The 15,351-nt window shown below is 39.4% G+C and overlaps 4 protein-coding genes and 1 non-coding gene across 6 annotated transcripts; 4 read left to right on the top strand and 1 right to left on the bottom strand.

Moving 5' to 3' along the window:
• Positions 1,385-5,708, top strand: LOC104768454 (pentatricopeptide repeat-containing protein At5g02830, chloroplastic). The gene is made up of 12 exons (XM_010492447.2): positions 1,385-2,050; positions 2,131-2,218; positions 2,344-2,548; positions 2,667-2,774; positions 2,949-3,113; positions 3,203-3,796; positions 3,993-4,058; positions 4,156-4,236; positions 4,544-4,641; positions 4,757-4,967; positions 5,068-5,128; positions 5,289-5,708. Exons 1-12 carry the CDS (start codon positions 1,462-1,464, stop codon positions 5,606-5,608), a joined length of 2,586 nt encoding a protein of 861 aa, XP_010490749.1. The 5' UTR covers positions 1,385-1,461; the 3' UTR covers positions 5,609-5,708.
• On the bottom strand, positions 5,780-7,473 carry LOC104768455 (DNA topoisomerase 6 subunit A-like). The gene is made up of 2 exons (XM_010492448.2): positions 6,851-7,473; positions 5,780-6,697 (listed from the first exon to the last, which is right to left on the bottom strand). The coding sequence occupies exons 1-2, from the start codon at positions 7,379-7,381 to the stop codon at positions 5,945-5,947; spliced, it is 1,284 nt and encodes a 427-aa protein (XP_010490750.1). The 5' UTR covers positions 7,382-7,473; the 3' UTR covers positions 5,780-5,944.
• Positions 7,557-7,638, top strand: TRNAS-UGA. Its single transcript has one exon. It is a non-coding gene; the product is annotated as a tRNA-Ser (tRNA).
• Positions 8,028-12,141, top strand: LOC104768453 (two-component response regulator-like APRR7). Of its 2 annotated transcripts, none has more exons than XM_019242147.1 (9): positions 8,028-8,334; positions 8,554-8,889; positions 8,966-9,127; positions 9,225-9,358; positions 9,527-9,691; positions 9,985-10,156; positions 10,256-10,700; positions 10,816-11,488; positions 11,647-12,141. In XM_019242147.1, the coding sequence occupies exons 2-9, from the start codon at positions 8,574-8,576 to the stop codon at positions 11,764-11,766; spliced, it is 2,187 nt and encodes a 728-aa protein (XP_019097692.1). In that variant the 5' UTR covers positions 8,028-8,334; positions 8,554-8,573; the 3' UTR covers positions 11,767-12,141. The 2 variants fall into 2 exon arrangements, with proteins under 2 accessions (XP_019097692.1, XP_010490748.1); XM_010492446.2 differs by having other exon boundaries at positions 8,029-8,334; positions 10,253-10,700.
• On the top strand, positions 12,554-14,827 carry LOC104768450 (serine/threonine-protein kinase CDL1). Its single transcript, XM_010492441.2, has 5 exons — positions 12,554-12,823; positions 13,205-13,395; positions 13,491-13,680; positions 13,770-14,161; positions 14,239-14,827. Exons 1-5 carry the CDS (start codon positions 12,715-12,717, stop codon positions 14,500-14,502), a joined length of 1,146 nt encoding a protein of 381 aa, XP_010490743.1. The 5' UTR covers positions 12,554-12,714; the 3' UTR covers positions 14,503-14,827.

Here is a 15,351-nt window from a genome sequence, read left to right as displayed (position 1 = left end):
ATCCCATGAAGTATAGCCAGGAAGGTTATTTATTTGAGGAGGAAAAGTCATGGAAACGTGAAGCGACATTTGAGCTGCAGAATTGAGGTGCGGTCAGATTGATTACATGTAACTTAATCTGTCCACCCAAAGCAATATCTATTATAGTGGAACTGACCATTCTTCGATGCCTTTTGAGGATATGGGTGAGCAGCTTTGCGCTTAGGCCTAGGGGGTGGCACATGTGCTAAAGTCCCATTTTTCTGAACCTTTAAAAAGTATTTTTGGGCATGGCTCCTGATCTGCAGCAAATAAAGCAGGTACATGAAGATTGAGAGGGGAAATCTGCCAAGTTTGTATATTAAACCAAAAAATCCAGAGAAGCTGATGTCAAACCTGAATAACTGTCTTTGAACCAACAAAGTCTTCTATTTTTTTCCAGTCCCGATCAAACCTAGGGACACAAGAAAACTGTCAGCAAGAAAGTAAAACTCTTTTCTCAGAAAGAGAGACTTTCACACACAAAAGTGCAATGTAACTATTACCAAAATCCTGCACTTAATACACAGAAGAAAAAAGTTTAGGACAGGTTAGAAATTGGTTTCATGCATTGCTCTAAAAGCTGACTTTGTAGTAAGTTTTTTCAGTTCTCATGTTGAAACCAGATGCCAAGTCCTTAAATGAATCATTTTGGCAAGCTTAGATAAGATTAACTACACTTTGGTTTTCTGAGAAAAAAAAAAGCATTCATCAAAGACTAATCCAAACTCTGGTCTGTCTGATTTACCTAACCAATCTAAGAAGACATTGCTGCTTCTTTAGTTAAAATCCAATTTACTTAGGCAAAAAATCCAGATGACCAAACTTTGATCTGATCAAAGTTTATCACTTTATCAACCCTAACCTAACATTGCTGCTTATATACTTAAAATCAAATTACATAGGCAAAAACTCGAGATGACCAAACTTTGATTTATTAACCCTAACCTAACATTTTAACTGAAGGGGCCAACTTCACGGATCAGGTAGTGTAATTTATCATAGACTGATTAAAGTAAAGGCGAAATTACGCAAAATTCAGCTAGAATTAGAGCTGGAAAAAACACAGAATCAAATTCCATGGTGGAAGAAGAAAAAGTAAGAATAGAGCGGGTGAAATTACAATTGAAGAGCTTCCAGAAACTTATCGTGCTCTCCTTCAGTCCAACTCTCTCTGGACTTAGTGATCGTGTAAGCTTTCCTCACTTTCTTNTTCGATGTGCGCTTCTAACTAACCACGTGCTATTTCGGTTTACAAAGTTTTATCAACGTACCAAATCGGTTTAGGTATACCAGTGAATTTAATACGAGAAATCCGGTCCGGCTCGGGAGTTGTAAAAGTAGCCTTTCAAATCCAATCCATTTACAGGTCTCCGGATTAGAAAACCAGAAAAACTGAGCCACAATGATGATGATGATGATGATCCTAACCGTTGGCGAGGAATGAGAGACCTTGTCATCGTCTTTGGCTCCTCCTCCTCCGCCATTACCAATCCTCACCACCACCACCGTCGTCGCTGTTACGCCACCGCACCAGAATCGAACCGGAAAACTAAACCGAGTCCTTCTCTCACCAAGCTACTTCCGTCACTACCGCAGCAACACTCAGCTTCTTCTCCTGCTCCAGTTTCCGCGACTCATTCTCTCTCTAGCCACTTCTCTAACGTCGTTAGATGGATTCCTGATGGCTCGCTCGAGTATTACGCTGATTTCGCCTCGAAGCTCGCTGAGGACGGCCGAATTGAGGACGTCGCTCTCATCGCCGAGACTTTGGCTGCAGAGTCCGGAGCTAATGTGGCGCGTTTTGCTTCCATGGTTGATTATGATCTCTTGTCGAAAGCGATTTCTTCGAATCTTCGACAAGGTAAGATTGAGAGCGTGGTTTATACTTTGAAGAGGATTGAGAAGGTAGGGATTGCTCCATTGGACCTTGTCGATGATTCGTCTGTGAAATTAATGAGGAAACAGTTTCGTGCAATGGCTAACTCTGTGCAAGTAGAGAAAGCTATTGATCTACTGGAGATACTTGCCGGTAAATACTATATCAATCTTGCTGTGTTTTTTAAACCGGACTTTGAACCTCTTGAATTAAGTGGCTGCTTCTTATTTCAGGTCTCAGATTCAAAATCAAAGAGCTGGTGGATCCTTTTGATGTTGTAAAGAGTTGTGTTGACATTTCCAATCCTCAGTTAGCTATTAGGTAAGGCTTGTTTGTTTACACTCCCCTTATACTGATTCAGGTTAATTGTTTTTGAAATTTAGAAAGTAAGCACAAGAATGCTGAATATAGTGTGCTGCTAACGCTTTGATTAATATGGAATGCAGATACGCATGTCTTTTGCCACATACAGAGATATTGCTTTGTAGAATTATTCATGGTTTCGGAAAGAAAGGAGATATGGTCTCTGTTATGACAGCATATGAAGCCTGCAAACAGATTCTAGATACTCCTAACATGTATATATTCCGAACGATGATAGATGTTTGTGGGCTGTGTGGTGATTACGTTAAATCGAGGTACATATATGAGGTAATTCCCTGATTATACTGAATGTTTTGCATAAGTATACTTTATTCGAACCATTACGTTTACTTTTGTCTGCCTTCCTGAATTTGAGATTTGTAGTTAACTCAGAATTTTGTGGCAGGATCTTCTCAAAGAAAACATTAAGCCAAATATTTATGTTATGAACAGCCTAATGAATGTTAATTCCCATGATCTTGGGTACACACTAAAAGTATACAAGAATATGCAGGTATTTCTTTTATCTCTTGATATGTAATTTAAGCTATAAGATATGAGTAGGTGAACTATCTAGATAGTATTTCGAATTGTTAAGTGCTATTTTGATGTTGGTTCAATCTACCCTCAAAATTTCAGATATAGGAATAGGTATTGACTGACCTTCAAATCTACATGTCATGGGCAGAAACTTGATGTTACAGCTGACATGACATCCTACAACATACTGCTGAAAACATGTTGCCTGGCTGGACGGGTTGATCTTGCCCAGGACATATACAACGAAGCAAAGCGAATGGAATCTTCCGGACTTTTGAAGTTGGATGCCTTCACATATTGTACTATTATAAAGGTACAATATCCACATTTTTGTAAAACTAATTTTATCATTATCTTTTGCTTTTGTATCCCTTAAGTCTCTGAATAATGCCTTAAGATCAGGTTTTTGCAGATGCAAAGATGTGGAAATGGGCACTCAGAGTCAAAGATGATATGAAATCTGTTGGTGTAACCCCAAATACTCATACATGGTCGTCGTTGATCAGCGCCTGTGCCAATGCAGGTTTAGTAGAGCAGGCAAATCACCTATTTGAAGAAATGCTTGCATCTGGCTGTGAGCCTAATTCTCAGTGTTTCAACATCCTACTGCATGCTTGCGTTGAAGCTTGCCAGTATGACCGAGCTTTTCGCCTTTTTCAATCTTGGAAGGGAAGCTCAGTTAAGGAAGCCTTATATGCAGATGATATAGTTAGTAAAGGTCGCTCTTCCAGCCCAAATAAATTGAAAAATCATGGTCCTGGGTCTTTGGTGAATAGTAATTCTACTTCACCTTATATCCAAGCCTCAAATAGATTTTTTTTCAAGCCAACAACTGCTACATATAATATACTCTTGAAAGCCTGTGGTACCGATTACTATCGAGGCAAAGAACTGATGGATGAGATGAAGAGCCTAGGTCTTGCACCAAATCAAATAACATGGTCGACTTTGATCGATATGTGTGGAGGTTCAGGCGATGTAGAAGGTGCTGTACGGGTGAGTCAACTTTTCTCTTGATTTTTTAAAAAAATATACTCATTCAAATCTCTTTCTAAAACAGAGAAATGACATTAAGGGGATCATACTTCTCGAGCTCATGTTTATAAGCTTACATGTACATTTATAGTATCATTTATGCGATTAAAGCAGTAATGTGATAAGTTCCCTGATATAAATTTTTCTTCCAGCACAGATTTTGAGAACTATGCATTTGGCCGGAACCAGACCTGATGTTGTTGCCTACACAACTGCAATCAAGGTATTAGTCTCTCTCTTACTGGTGCCAACCTTTCTGCATTGTTCTTAATTATTGCACAACTCAAAGGTGTGAAGATACAATTCTTATTATCTTGCAGATCTGCGCGGAAAATAAAAGTTTGAAGTTGGCATTTTCTTTGTTCGAGGAGATGAGGAGATATCAGATAAAGCCAAACTGGGTAATTCTGATGTTCGAATGGCTTTGTTTCTTTTTTCTTTTTCTTTCAGCTACTACCTTCCTCCATATTTGAAGTTCCCTTTAATGCTGTAAACTTTAACCCTCAGCAAGATAAATTGACCGTATATCTATCACGCCAGTTTAGGTAGTGTCAGAAGACTGAAGTTATCAGTGCTGTGTACAAAATTATGCATATAAAGTCCTGAAGTTATTAGACTAGTCTAAATTGACGAAATGCATTGCTATGACATGGGAAGCCGTTTCGCAATTTATCTCAGTATTTCTCAGTCCAGAAAGTTGTTTCTCAGGTGACCTATAATACACTTCTTAAAGCACGAAGCAAATATGGTTCTTTACTTGAAGTGCGGCAATGCTTAGCTATATATCAGGACATGCGAAAAGCAGGGTAAGAACAATTTACTTATATGGTGTCCTTTGATTTCTCTTCTTGATGGTTCCATATCTTCAAACAAGTGAGGAGGCATTCCTTTTTACTCACAAACAAAGCCACAACACTGCAGGTACAAGCCCAACGATCACTTTCTCAAGGAACTTATCGAGGAGTGGTGCGAAGGAGTCATACAGGAAAATGGTCAGAGCCAAGATAAAATAAGCGACCAAGAAGGAGATAATGTGGGGAGACCTGTAAGTTTACTCATTGAAAAAGTAGCTACACACTTGCATGAGAGAACAGCTGGAAACCTTGCAATTGACCTTCAAGGACTTACCAAGGTAAGTTAATGGAGACAATGAAGTATTTTGTGCGCTTGTAATCCTATCAATTCAACTCCTTCAGCATATGACCATGTCAAGCTTTTGCATTTATTTACAGGTTGAGGCTCGACTTGTTGTTCTAGCAGTTTTGCGAATGATCAAGGAAGACTATATGCGAGGTAAGTCTACACACCAATACATTCTCTCTCTTGCATTAACTTTTTTGACTCGGTAAACATTTCAAACGGGTACAGCATACAAGCACACGTGGTTGAATTTTATTCCAATAGAGACAAAAAAAGCACACTTGTGAGTGACTAACTGAATCTCCCTTTGCAGGTGATGTTGTAATAGATGATGTGTTGATTATCCTAGAACCCGGTGAAGCAAATACCGAATCGGGAAAGCAAGAGATTCTTGTCAAAGAAGCGCTAGTGAAGCTTCTACAAGATGAACTGTCTCTTGTGGTTCTTCCTGCTGGACAAAGAAATATCAAACAGGATGCACACTGTGTGGATGATGAAAACCAAGATACAGCGCATACGTCAGAGAACAGTAAGTCATTTGTTAATATATCCTCGACGAGGAGACCTGCAATTCTGGAGAGGTTGATGGTGACAAAGGCGTCTCTATATCAGTGGTTGCAGCGCAAAAAGTAGCTGTCTCTGACTTGTCACATTAATCAATCATCTTTGTATTCTATGCTAATTTCAAACCAGAAGCAGAAAGAAATGGGGGAAATATGTGGAATATTAATCATCTCAATGCGCATATTGTATACAATCTTTTAAGTAACAAATGAGTTGTCTTCTAAATAATCAGCTGACAGCTATCTTCCCAGTTCTGTGTAGATTCAAACCATAAATTAAAACCAAGTTTTGATCTGTGTAGTAATTCACATGTAGGAAACAGGCAATTACATGATCAGAAACTTTTAATTTGTAGCGTACACTTGTAGGTCTCTCTAATTGAACAGGAAGACAGCAAACTGATGATCAGAGCCAATCCTGCTGCTGCAGTTTCAGGGGCAAGTAAACTTCTGATAAATACTGGAAACCAAAAGTGCTCAACGCCTGAATCTCAGCCTTCTGCTTCGATTTGACCATCAGATTAAGTTCCTCGACCCACCCAGGGTTTTTCTTCACGAAATCCTCCTCTAGCATATCCTTCCCGGTCTTAATATCCTGCTCAGTCATTGGCAACCTACACTGCTCAGGTATCTTATACTTGTCCAAATCACTTGGCCTGATCCCAAGCCACTTGATATCAGGTGTAGTCAAGTTTGCACTATCGTAAGACATGTTCTTCGACCCACATCCATAAACCGACAAGATCTTCAACCCGTAAGGATCACTATCCACCAAGGCAAGCACTGGAAGCTTAAGCTCCATTTTCATTTTCCTCAAGAAGAGCCTTGTGGCTACATCAGGCTGGCCTTTTGCAGTCACGATGATACAAGGGAACCGGTTGTAGAATCTGTCTTCTGCTAACCTCATATAAGCTGCATCTTTTTCAACTAAGAGTATGAACAAAGCATCACTCTGCATATCTCCAACCCGGTCAATGTTTGGTGGAATGGCTTTCCCACCCATTCCCATCTTTGTGCAATCTATCATATCTCCATTGTCACTGAATATGAGCCTTCCCACCACCACACCTTTCTCTGATGCAATTACATTGAGGCTTGACCTTGTGCAGCCGAGCATACACGAGACATCGTCCAACACAGCATCACTCTGTGTCTGGTCCTGCAAATTCAGTAAGGTTACAAATTGGTTCAAAACCTTCCAAAATTGGCTCAACTACACAGATTCAATGCCATTACTTGCTCAATACCAAAATCAGATCTAAACAATGAGTACCATTCTCTAACTTCTAAACTAAAAGCAAGAAGATCCAACCTGGAAAAGCTTAACGTCGGTGTAAAAGAGATCACGCTTGGTAACATGAATCTTACTGAGGCAGAGTTGGTGGATAAGGGCGAGGATACGAGTGGTGATGGTAGTCTTCCTGACAGAAGAAACGGAAGCAAAAGGCCGGAGGGTGGATTTGTCTTTTAACACAATACGGTCTAGCTCAGGAACATACAGCTGATTCGAGGCGGCGCGTGAAGGAACATTAAAGGAGAAGCCATCACCGGCGAGAATCGAACGGGCGATCTGGACGATGACTGTCTCTATCTCTGTCTGCACGGAGGAGAGTGAGAGATCTGCGACTTCACGGCAGGAAGATGAGAGAGAGAGATCAGCTAGGGTTAGTGGTTTCGATGAAGAGGAGGAAGCACCGCCGGCTCCAGCGGCGGCTTTGATAGAAGAGGAAACATAGGATTTGAAAAGCTCGAGGATAGCTTCGTCTGGTTTCAGAATGTTTTTGAAGGGAAGCTCCTCCGCGTCGTCGTCTTTAGATCGTTTCCGCTTCTTCTTATCCGCCATCTGTAGACAGCGACGGAGATGCGGCGGCCGAGAGAGTTCTTAGTACTAACAATGGCGGGAAAATTTACTCCTTTAGGTCAACGTATCTCGTGAATGTCAGTCAATCTTTAGGGCAACTTAAGAGATAGAATTATGAAAGTTTTATTAAGTTAAGTAATTGAGATTCAAACAAAAAGTCGATATGTCCGAGTGGTTAAGGAGATAGACTTGAAATCTATTGGGCTTCGCCCGCGCAGGTTCGAACCCTGCTGTCGACGATGTTTTTTTTTAGTTATTGGGTTTACAAAGCGTAATTTACGGCCCATATATTTAGCCCAATATACTAAACTAGGCCCTACATCTCTATAAAAAAAATATTTAAACGCTAGTCTCTTCCGCCAAAATCAAATCAACGGTCCAGATGAGAAACGAGTCAACGTGTCAATCCAAAAAGATCTCAGATCTGCCACTAGCTTCCTGAACGACTGCTTTTGATCGACCGTCCACGTCAGCGATCCTCGCCAATACGTGATGTGGAAATATCCGATCTGACGTGGAATTTCACAAACGTTCGGGACCTCTAGTTTTATCCACGTCAGAAATTACGATTTACGAATTTTTAATTTTTTTATTGTTTAATATTCTCGTCGACAAAATCTTTGTAATATCTATCTATCTCCGGAAAAATAAAAATCGGTGGCTTATGGTCGTCTCCGATTTCCACTCTCTGGGAGACAGCTAAAGAAAAAAAAAACTCATAATCAAAAAAATTCTTCACTCTGTTTTTTTTTTTGTTTTTTCTTTCTTTCTAAAAGAAGCTTCGGTTCTTTGTGTATTTTGCTTTGCCTTTTTTGATTCCTTTGTGTTTCTCTCTAATTCCCAACCGAGTTAGCTGCTGCTTTGTGCTAGATCCATTATTCTGGTGATTGATGCAACTTTTGGAGCTCGATTCTTCCTTGTAGGATTTGATTATTGTAAGATCAGTACTACTCTCTTTGGAATTCAGATGCTTTTGTTTTGGTTTTGTTTTCGATTTGAAGTTGAGATTTAGGTTTTTTTTTAATGATTCTTCGAAAAGTTTACTTGATTGAGTTGGTTGTTTGAAATTTCGTGGTCTTCAACTCTGTGTTCTACTAATCTGGAGTATTATTCGATTCTAACTCCTCTAGCTTTACGATTTTTTTCGAATTTAGGGTTTCTGGCTTGTGGTGTGATGAATGTTAATAAGGAAGGGGAGGGTTCACGTTACCCAATCACTGATCGAAACACCGGAGATACGAAATTGGATAGAGTTGAGAGTCGGACAGAGAAGCATAGTGAAGAAGATAAGGTTAATGGAATCACTATGAATGTGAGAAATGGGAGTTCAGGCGCTGCTGGACTGCAAATTCCACTGTCGCAACAAACATCAGCAACTGTTTGTTGGGAAAGGTTTCTTCATGTGAGAACCATTAGAGTTCTTCTTGTTGAGAATGATGACTGTACTCGTTATATCGTTACTGCTCTTCTTCGTAATTGTAGCTATGAAGGTCAGTTTTTTGAACCCTAGATCTATATCACCATTAGTTTTGTTTGGTTGATTGATTATTAACTCTGTCATGGCAGTTGTTGAGGCTTCAAATGGGATACAAGCTTGGAAGGTGTTAGAAGATTTAAACAATCATATTGATATTGTTCTAACTGAGGTGATCATGCCTTACTTGTCTGGTATCGGTCTCTTGTGCAAGATTTTGAACCACAGATCTCGTCGGAACATCCCTGTCATTAGTGAGTTTTTTTTTTTTTGTTCCTGGTTGAGTCTTCTCTAGCTTTTGTTGGAAGTAGATGCTTTTAACTACATTCCACTGTGAGATTTGTGTTGCAGTGATGTCATCTCATGACTCAATGGGGCTGGTCTTTAAGTGCTTATCGAAAGGAGCAGTTGACTTTCTTGTTAAGCCAATAAGAAAAAACGAACTTAAGATCCTTTGGCAGCATGTTTGGAGGAGATGCCAAAGTGTATGTCCTTGCTCATATGTGATTAATTCAAAAAGATTTGGTCTTTGTGTTTCGGGCTTTTATTGATGTACAACTGGTGATAAGAAGTAAACTAGAAAGTCTTTGTCTAATTGTGGATTGGTATCTTCTTTTTGGTTTCTCATGGTTTTCCTTCTTTCTTGTTCACAGTCTAGCGGTAGTGGAAGTGAGAGTGGAACGCATCAAACTCAAAAGTCTGTGAAATCAAAGAGTATTAGAAAATCTGATCATGATTCAGGAAGCAGTGGTGAGAATGAAAATGGGAGCATTGGCCTGAATGCTAGTGATGGAAGTAGTGATGGGAGTGGCGCTCAGGTAAGACGAATGTGCAATACCAATAATCTAATATAGATATCTGATAAGTTACCCTTTTAAAAAAATCTTCACCATAAATGGTAGGGGTCGGACGATCGAACTTCGCATGTGCACTCAGATGCTTGTAAATGGTGGAAGCGCTTAACTAATCAATTGTAGAACTCAATGATGTTTAACTTAGATCTTTGCATTGATAAACTGGGTGAAAAATTCTAGTTCATTCTGAAGTTTATTTTGCACATGTTTTATTTTTCAAAACCTAGATTGATTTTTATAATACTCCTTTTACTCAGAGCTCTTGGACGAAAAAAGCTGTGGAGGTTGACAGTCCACGAGCGGTATCTCTATGGGATCGAGTCGATAGTACTTGCGCCCAAGTAGTACATTCTAACCTCGAGGTTCCAAGTAATCAGTTGGTTGCAGCACCTGCTGATAAGGAGACCCAAGAACAGGATGAAAAATTTGGTAAGGAAACGAAGCTGTGATTTCTCAGTTTTTTTTCTCTTTTTACAAACTTAGAAACATGATACTGAATGTTTTTTTCATTCATCATTTTTGCAGAAGATGTCACAATGGGTAGAGACTTGGAGATCAGTATTCGTAGAAATAGTGATCTGGAACTGGAGCCAAAAGATGAACCCCTATCTAAAACTCCTGGCATTATGAGACGGGATAATTCATTTGAAAAGAGCTCTAGTAAATGGAAAATAAATGTTGGGAAAGGACCACTGGACCTCAGTAGCGAAAGTCCTTCAAGTAAACAAATGCATGAAGATGGAGGATCGGGTTTTAAAGCTATGTCTAGCCACCTTCAAGATAACAGAGAACCTGAGGCGCCTAACACTCACTTGAAAACTTTAGATACAAATGAAGCTGCTGTCAAAAATTCCGAAGAGCTTATGCACGTAGAACATAGTTCAAAGAGACATAGAGGAATTAAAGATGATGGGACATTAGTTAGGGATGACCGCAATGTGCTGAGGCGTTCAGAGGGATCAGCTTTCTCAAGGTACTTTCTTAGAGTCATTAACACATTCTACAAGCTCTGTTTTTTCTTCAGTATACAACCTTTTGAATACCGTATTGAAGAAGTATGGGATCGATTGACTGTTGGACTTGTACAGGTATAATCCAGCCTCAAATGTAAATAAGCTTTCTGGCGGGAACTTAGGAAGCAATTCTCTTCGTGATAATAGCAGCCAGGATCTATTAAAAAAGACTGAAGCCGCATGTGATTGTCACTCAAACATGAACGAGAACGAGAGTCTCCCCAATAATCACCGGTCACATGTTGGTAGCAATAACTTTGATATGAGTTCCACTACTGATAACAACGCTTTCACAAAACCAGGAGCTCCAAAAGTAAGCTCAGCAGGATCTTCATCAGTCAAGCATTCATCATTTAAGCCTTTACCCTGTGATCATCATAATCAGCATGCCTCCTATAATCGTGTCCATGTCGCTGAGAGGAAGCTACCTCCACAATGCGGATCCTCAAATGTGTACAACGAAACGATCGAAGGTAACAACAACACAGTGAATTACAGTGTGAATGGAAGTGTATCAGGTAGTGGTCATGGAAGCAATGGGCCATATGGAAGCAGCAATGGTATGAATGCTGGAGGAATGAATATGGGAAGTGATAACGGTGCTGGCAAAAACGGAAATGGCGATGGTAGTGGAAGCGGAAGCGGAAGTGGTAGCGGAAACGTAGCAGATGAAAATAAGATCTCTCAAAGGGAAGCTGCTTTGACAAAGTTCCGTCAGAAGAGAAAAGAGAGGTGCTTCAGAAAGAAGGTAAATTCTTGAACAAACCTCTTGACTGTTTCATGACGGCTATAACTCTAAGAACAGATATAAATCCATGGTTTAACAAAACCAGTATTTGTAAAATTTGTTAAATGTTTTCAGACGTTTAATGATGATTTGGTTTTTGGTGAATCTTTTCTTCTCAGGTACGATACCAAAGCCGGAAAAAACTTGCGGAACAACGCCCTCGTGTGCGTGGCCAATTTGTCCGTAAAACAGCGGCTGCAGCGGACGATAGCGACATAAAAGACATTGAGGATAGCTAACGGAAAACTACAAAACCAAGTATTTCTCTGCCCGAAAATATGAGTAATGTGCTCATCATCTATCTTATATATATATATCTTATATGTCACATGTTTTAACATTTTCCCTTCAAAGTCTGATTCTTTTGATACTACTGCTACTAGTACTATTCACGAAACAAAGAGACGACGACATTTGATTGTTTGGCCATTGTCGTTGTCTGGTCTGGTTTGTGAATTTAGGACGAAGGGTTCGGTTTCATAAGTTCCAGGATGTAGTGAAATGAAATATCTTTGTAGATGTCGTAAACTTGTAAAAACAATAACACCACTTGTTTGTATTTTTATTTTTGTATAAGCTTTGCTTTTTGGGGCCGAACACAATACGGCGTCGCACTTGTACCAGCATTATCTCTTGTAATATATAATATGATGATTAGCTTATGTTGTAATTTTTACTAGAATACAACTATTTTAGTTTCATCTTTAAAAATATTCTCTTTTCAACACCAATTTAGAAAGGAAGAATAATCAAATGATTGAGAAACTATCATGGACATGGTGACCACGATTGTTGCTTATTCATGTTCTGTTCTAATATTTACCTCTTTTGTGTGTTGACCTCTTTTGGAAGAAGATGAAATATTACATGGGGTAGTTAATATAAATTATAATTTTTATGTGTCTTTTTGACACTAATAAAAGATTTATTTGTCAGAAAGTCAAATTAAAATTAATTTGTATCACATATATTAAAATAAAATTAAAATTAAAAAAAAAAGAATGAAAAATTAAGCGATTGGAGCCGAGATTGGCTAGGCGTGCTCGTTTTCACATTTCAAAGTTCTCAGCTTTTCTCTCTCTCTCTCTCTCTCTCTCTCTTGCTTTCGAGATCATCGAACGCAATCAAAACGAAGAATCATTTTAAGAGGAAGAAGAAGAAGAAGAAGAAGAAGATCGAGAAGCTTAATGGGTTGGATCCCGTGTTCTGGGAAATCGAGCGGGAGGACTAAGACTCGCAGAAACGGTGACCAAAAACTCAACAGGAAGTCCTCTAATTGTTCTCTGTCTACTTCAGGTAAGAGGGTTTCTCACTCTACATCCTTTTAATTCTGGGTTTTAAGCTTCTCAAGCTTATATTTTTGTAAATTTTTAATCTTTGATCATTAGTATGCTTTTCTGATTCCGTTGAGGCTAATGCTGATTAGGGTTTTTTTTTGTTCCTTCTGATTTTAGTAGCTTCAGACTAGTCTGATTCACACTCTTAGTTGTATTTTTGACCTAAATAATGTGTTATTTGCATGCCTCTTTTTGTGGATTTAAGTTATTCTGATGAAAGCTAAAACGGGACTTTGATTTGTAAAGCTTTGAATTTTTGCTCCTGCGATGTAAAGTATTGATCTTTAGACACTTCTGCTCAGCTTGTGTTGATTAATGATTCCGCTTTCTTTTTTGGTAGAGAAATCTAAGGCCAAATCATCCTTTAGTGACAAGAGTGAATCCAAAAGTAAAGGTTCTGATCACATTGTGGCTCAAACGTTTACCTTCTCTGAGCTAGCTACTGCCACTAGAAACTTCAGAAAAGAATGTCTTATAGGAGAAGGAGGGTTTGGTAGGGTTTACAAAGGATACTTAGCCAGCACTGGCCAGGTTCGTTATTTTTTTTGGCTCGGTTCTCTAGTTTTAACCTTTTGAATGTTCTTAGTAATGAACGCTTACTTAATTACTTTGTTTTTCATTTGTAGACAGCGGCTATCAAGCAACTTGATCATAATGGTTTACAAGGAAACAGGGAGTTCCTTGTCGAGGTTCTCATGTTGAGTCTTCTTCATCACCCGAATCTTGTTAACTTAATAGGATATTGTGCTGATGGAGATCAACGGCTTCTTGTGTACGAGTACATGCCTTTAGGTTCACTGGAAGATCATTTGCATGGTATGCGCTTCTAACACGCCTATGGATACTTTTCAATATTAAGGAAACGTCTTAAAGTTTGAATGGAGCGATCCTTTTTTATTTTTCAGACATTTCACCTGGGAAGCAGCCACTTGACTGGAACACCAGAATGAAAATAGCTGCAGGTGCTGCAAAAGGGCTTGAGTATCTGCATGACAAAACCATGCCACCAGTGATCTATCGAGACTTAAAATGCTCCAATATTTTGCTCGGCGATGACTACTATCCAAAGCTATCCGACTTCGGGCTGGCCAAACTTGGCCCAGTGGGTGACAAGTCTCATGTGTCGACTCGGGTTATGGGAACATATGGATACTGCGCTCCTGAGTATGCAATGACAGGACAACTAACACTCAAATCAGACGTTTACAGCTTTGGTGTTGTTCTGTTGGAGATTATAACCGGTAGGAAAGCAATAGACAGTTCAAGATCCACTGGAGAACAGAATCTAGTCGCATGGGTAAGGAAGAAAACAAACTTTGTTTTCTCTGTAGATGTTTCCTTCTAATTGAATTCTATGAAATGCTCTCTTTTTAGGCAAGGCCTTTGTTTAAAGACAGGAGGAAATTCTCTCAAATGGCTGATCCAATGCTTCAAGGTCAATACCCACCGCGAGGTTTGTACCAAGCACTCGCTGTAGGAGCGATGTGCGTGCAAGAGCAGCCAAATCTTAGACCTCTCATTGCTGATGTTGTCACTGCACTCACTTACCTCGCCTCCCAAAACTTCGATCCTATGGCTCAGCCAGTCCAAGGCTCCCTTTTCGCTCCTGGAACTCCACCTAGATCAAAGAGAGTCTGAAAACAATCCAAAAGAATCGCAAAACCATGTGAGTTATTTACCCTAGACTGATCCCGGGCTGTCTTTTTTTATCCGGATGGGTTTCAGACTAAAGTATGAAAGTATTTCGTAAGATTTGCCTGTAGATATTTGTAAGAAAAGAGAGAGAGAGAGAGAGAGTTTACAAAGAGGCCGGTTTATAATGTTGTTATAGGTGATGGTCTTCAGAAGTAATGTTATGTAGCATTTGCTTTGAATTATGATAATATATCATTATATTGTATTGAGGAATGTTTCTGTTTTCATTCCTGAATTATTATTGTAATATACTACAGCTCCAAAACTCTTTAAAGGTTAGATTTTGATTGTATTACTACCATCCCTAGTGTTAATGTAGTAAACATAGACGAAAAGACAAAACGATCAAAAGAAGCAAAACATAAGAATTCAAGTTGACAAAAACCTTGTAAGAGGAACAAAACTGACCTTAAAAGAAAGAACTTTCTTCTGGGTTGAAATCCCAAAGTTGACCAAAACTAATCAGAGACACACAAGACAAGACCACACTCCCTCTCCTCTCCATGGAGTCAACAAAAAGAACATCTTTCCGATCAAAGTCTTGAGAACAGAGAAAGAGAGAGAAATCAACTGATGGGTAACCTCGGGTGCGACTCCCATGGCGAATTGAACGACGCAGAGTTTAGTAAACCATTACCTTCAATTGGTTTATACGTTGCTGCAGCTTCACTGATCTGCGGACTAGCCATGGCCGCAGATCTTCTTCACGGCTTCCGACACCGCAAGTTCTGGTTCCCCTGTAAGTTCTTTTCTCTCAACGCAACTTCTCTGACTTTCATCGGCGTCGGGATC

The sequence above is a fragment of the Camelina sativa genome, chromosome 20 (genome assembly GCF_000633955.1).
Source record: "Camelina sativa cultivar DH55 chromosome 20, Cs, whole genome shotgun sequence".
Taxonomy (NCBI): domain Eukaryota; kingdom Viridiplantae; phylum Streptophyta; class Magnoliopsida; order Brassicales; family Brassicaceae; genus Camelina; species Camelina sativa.
This window is presented reverse-complemented; position numbering and strand designations above follow the sequence as displayed.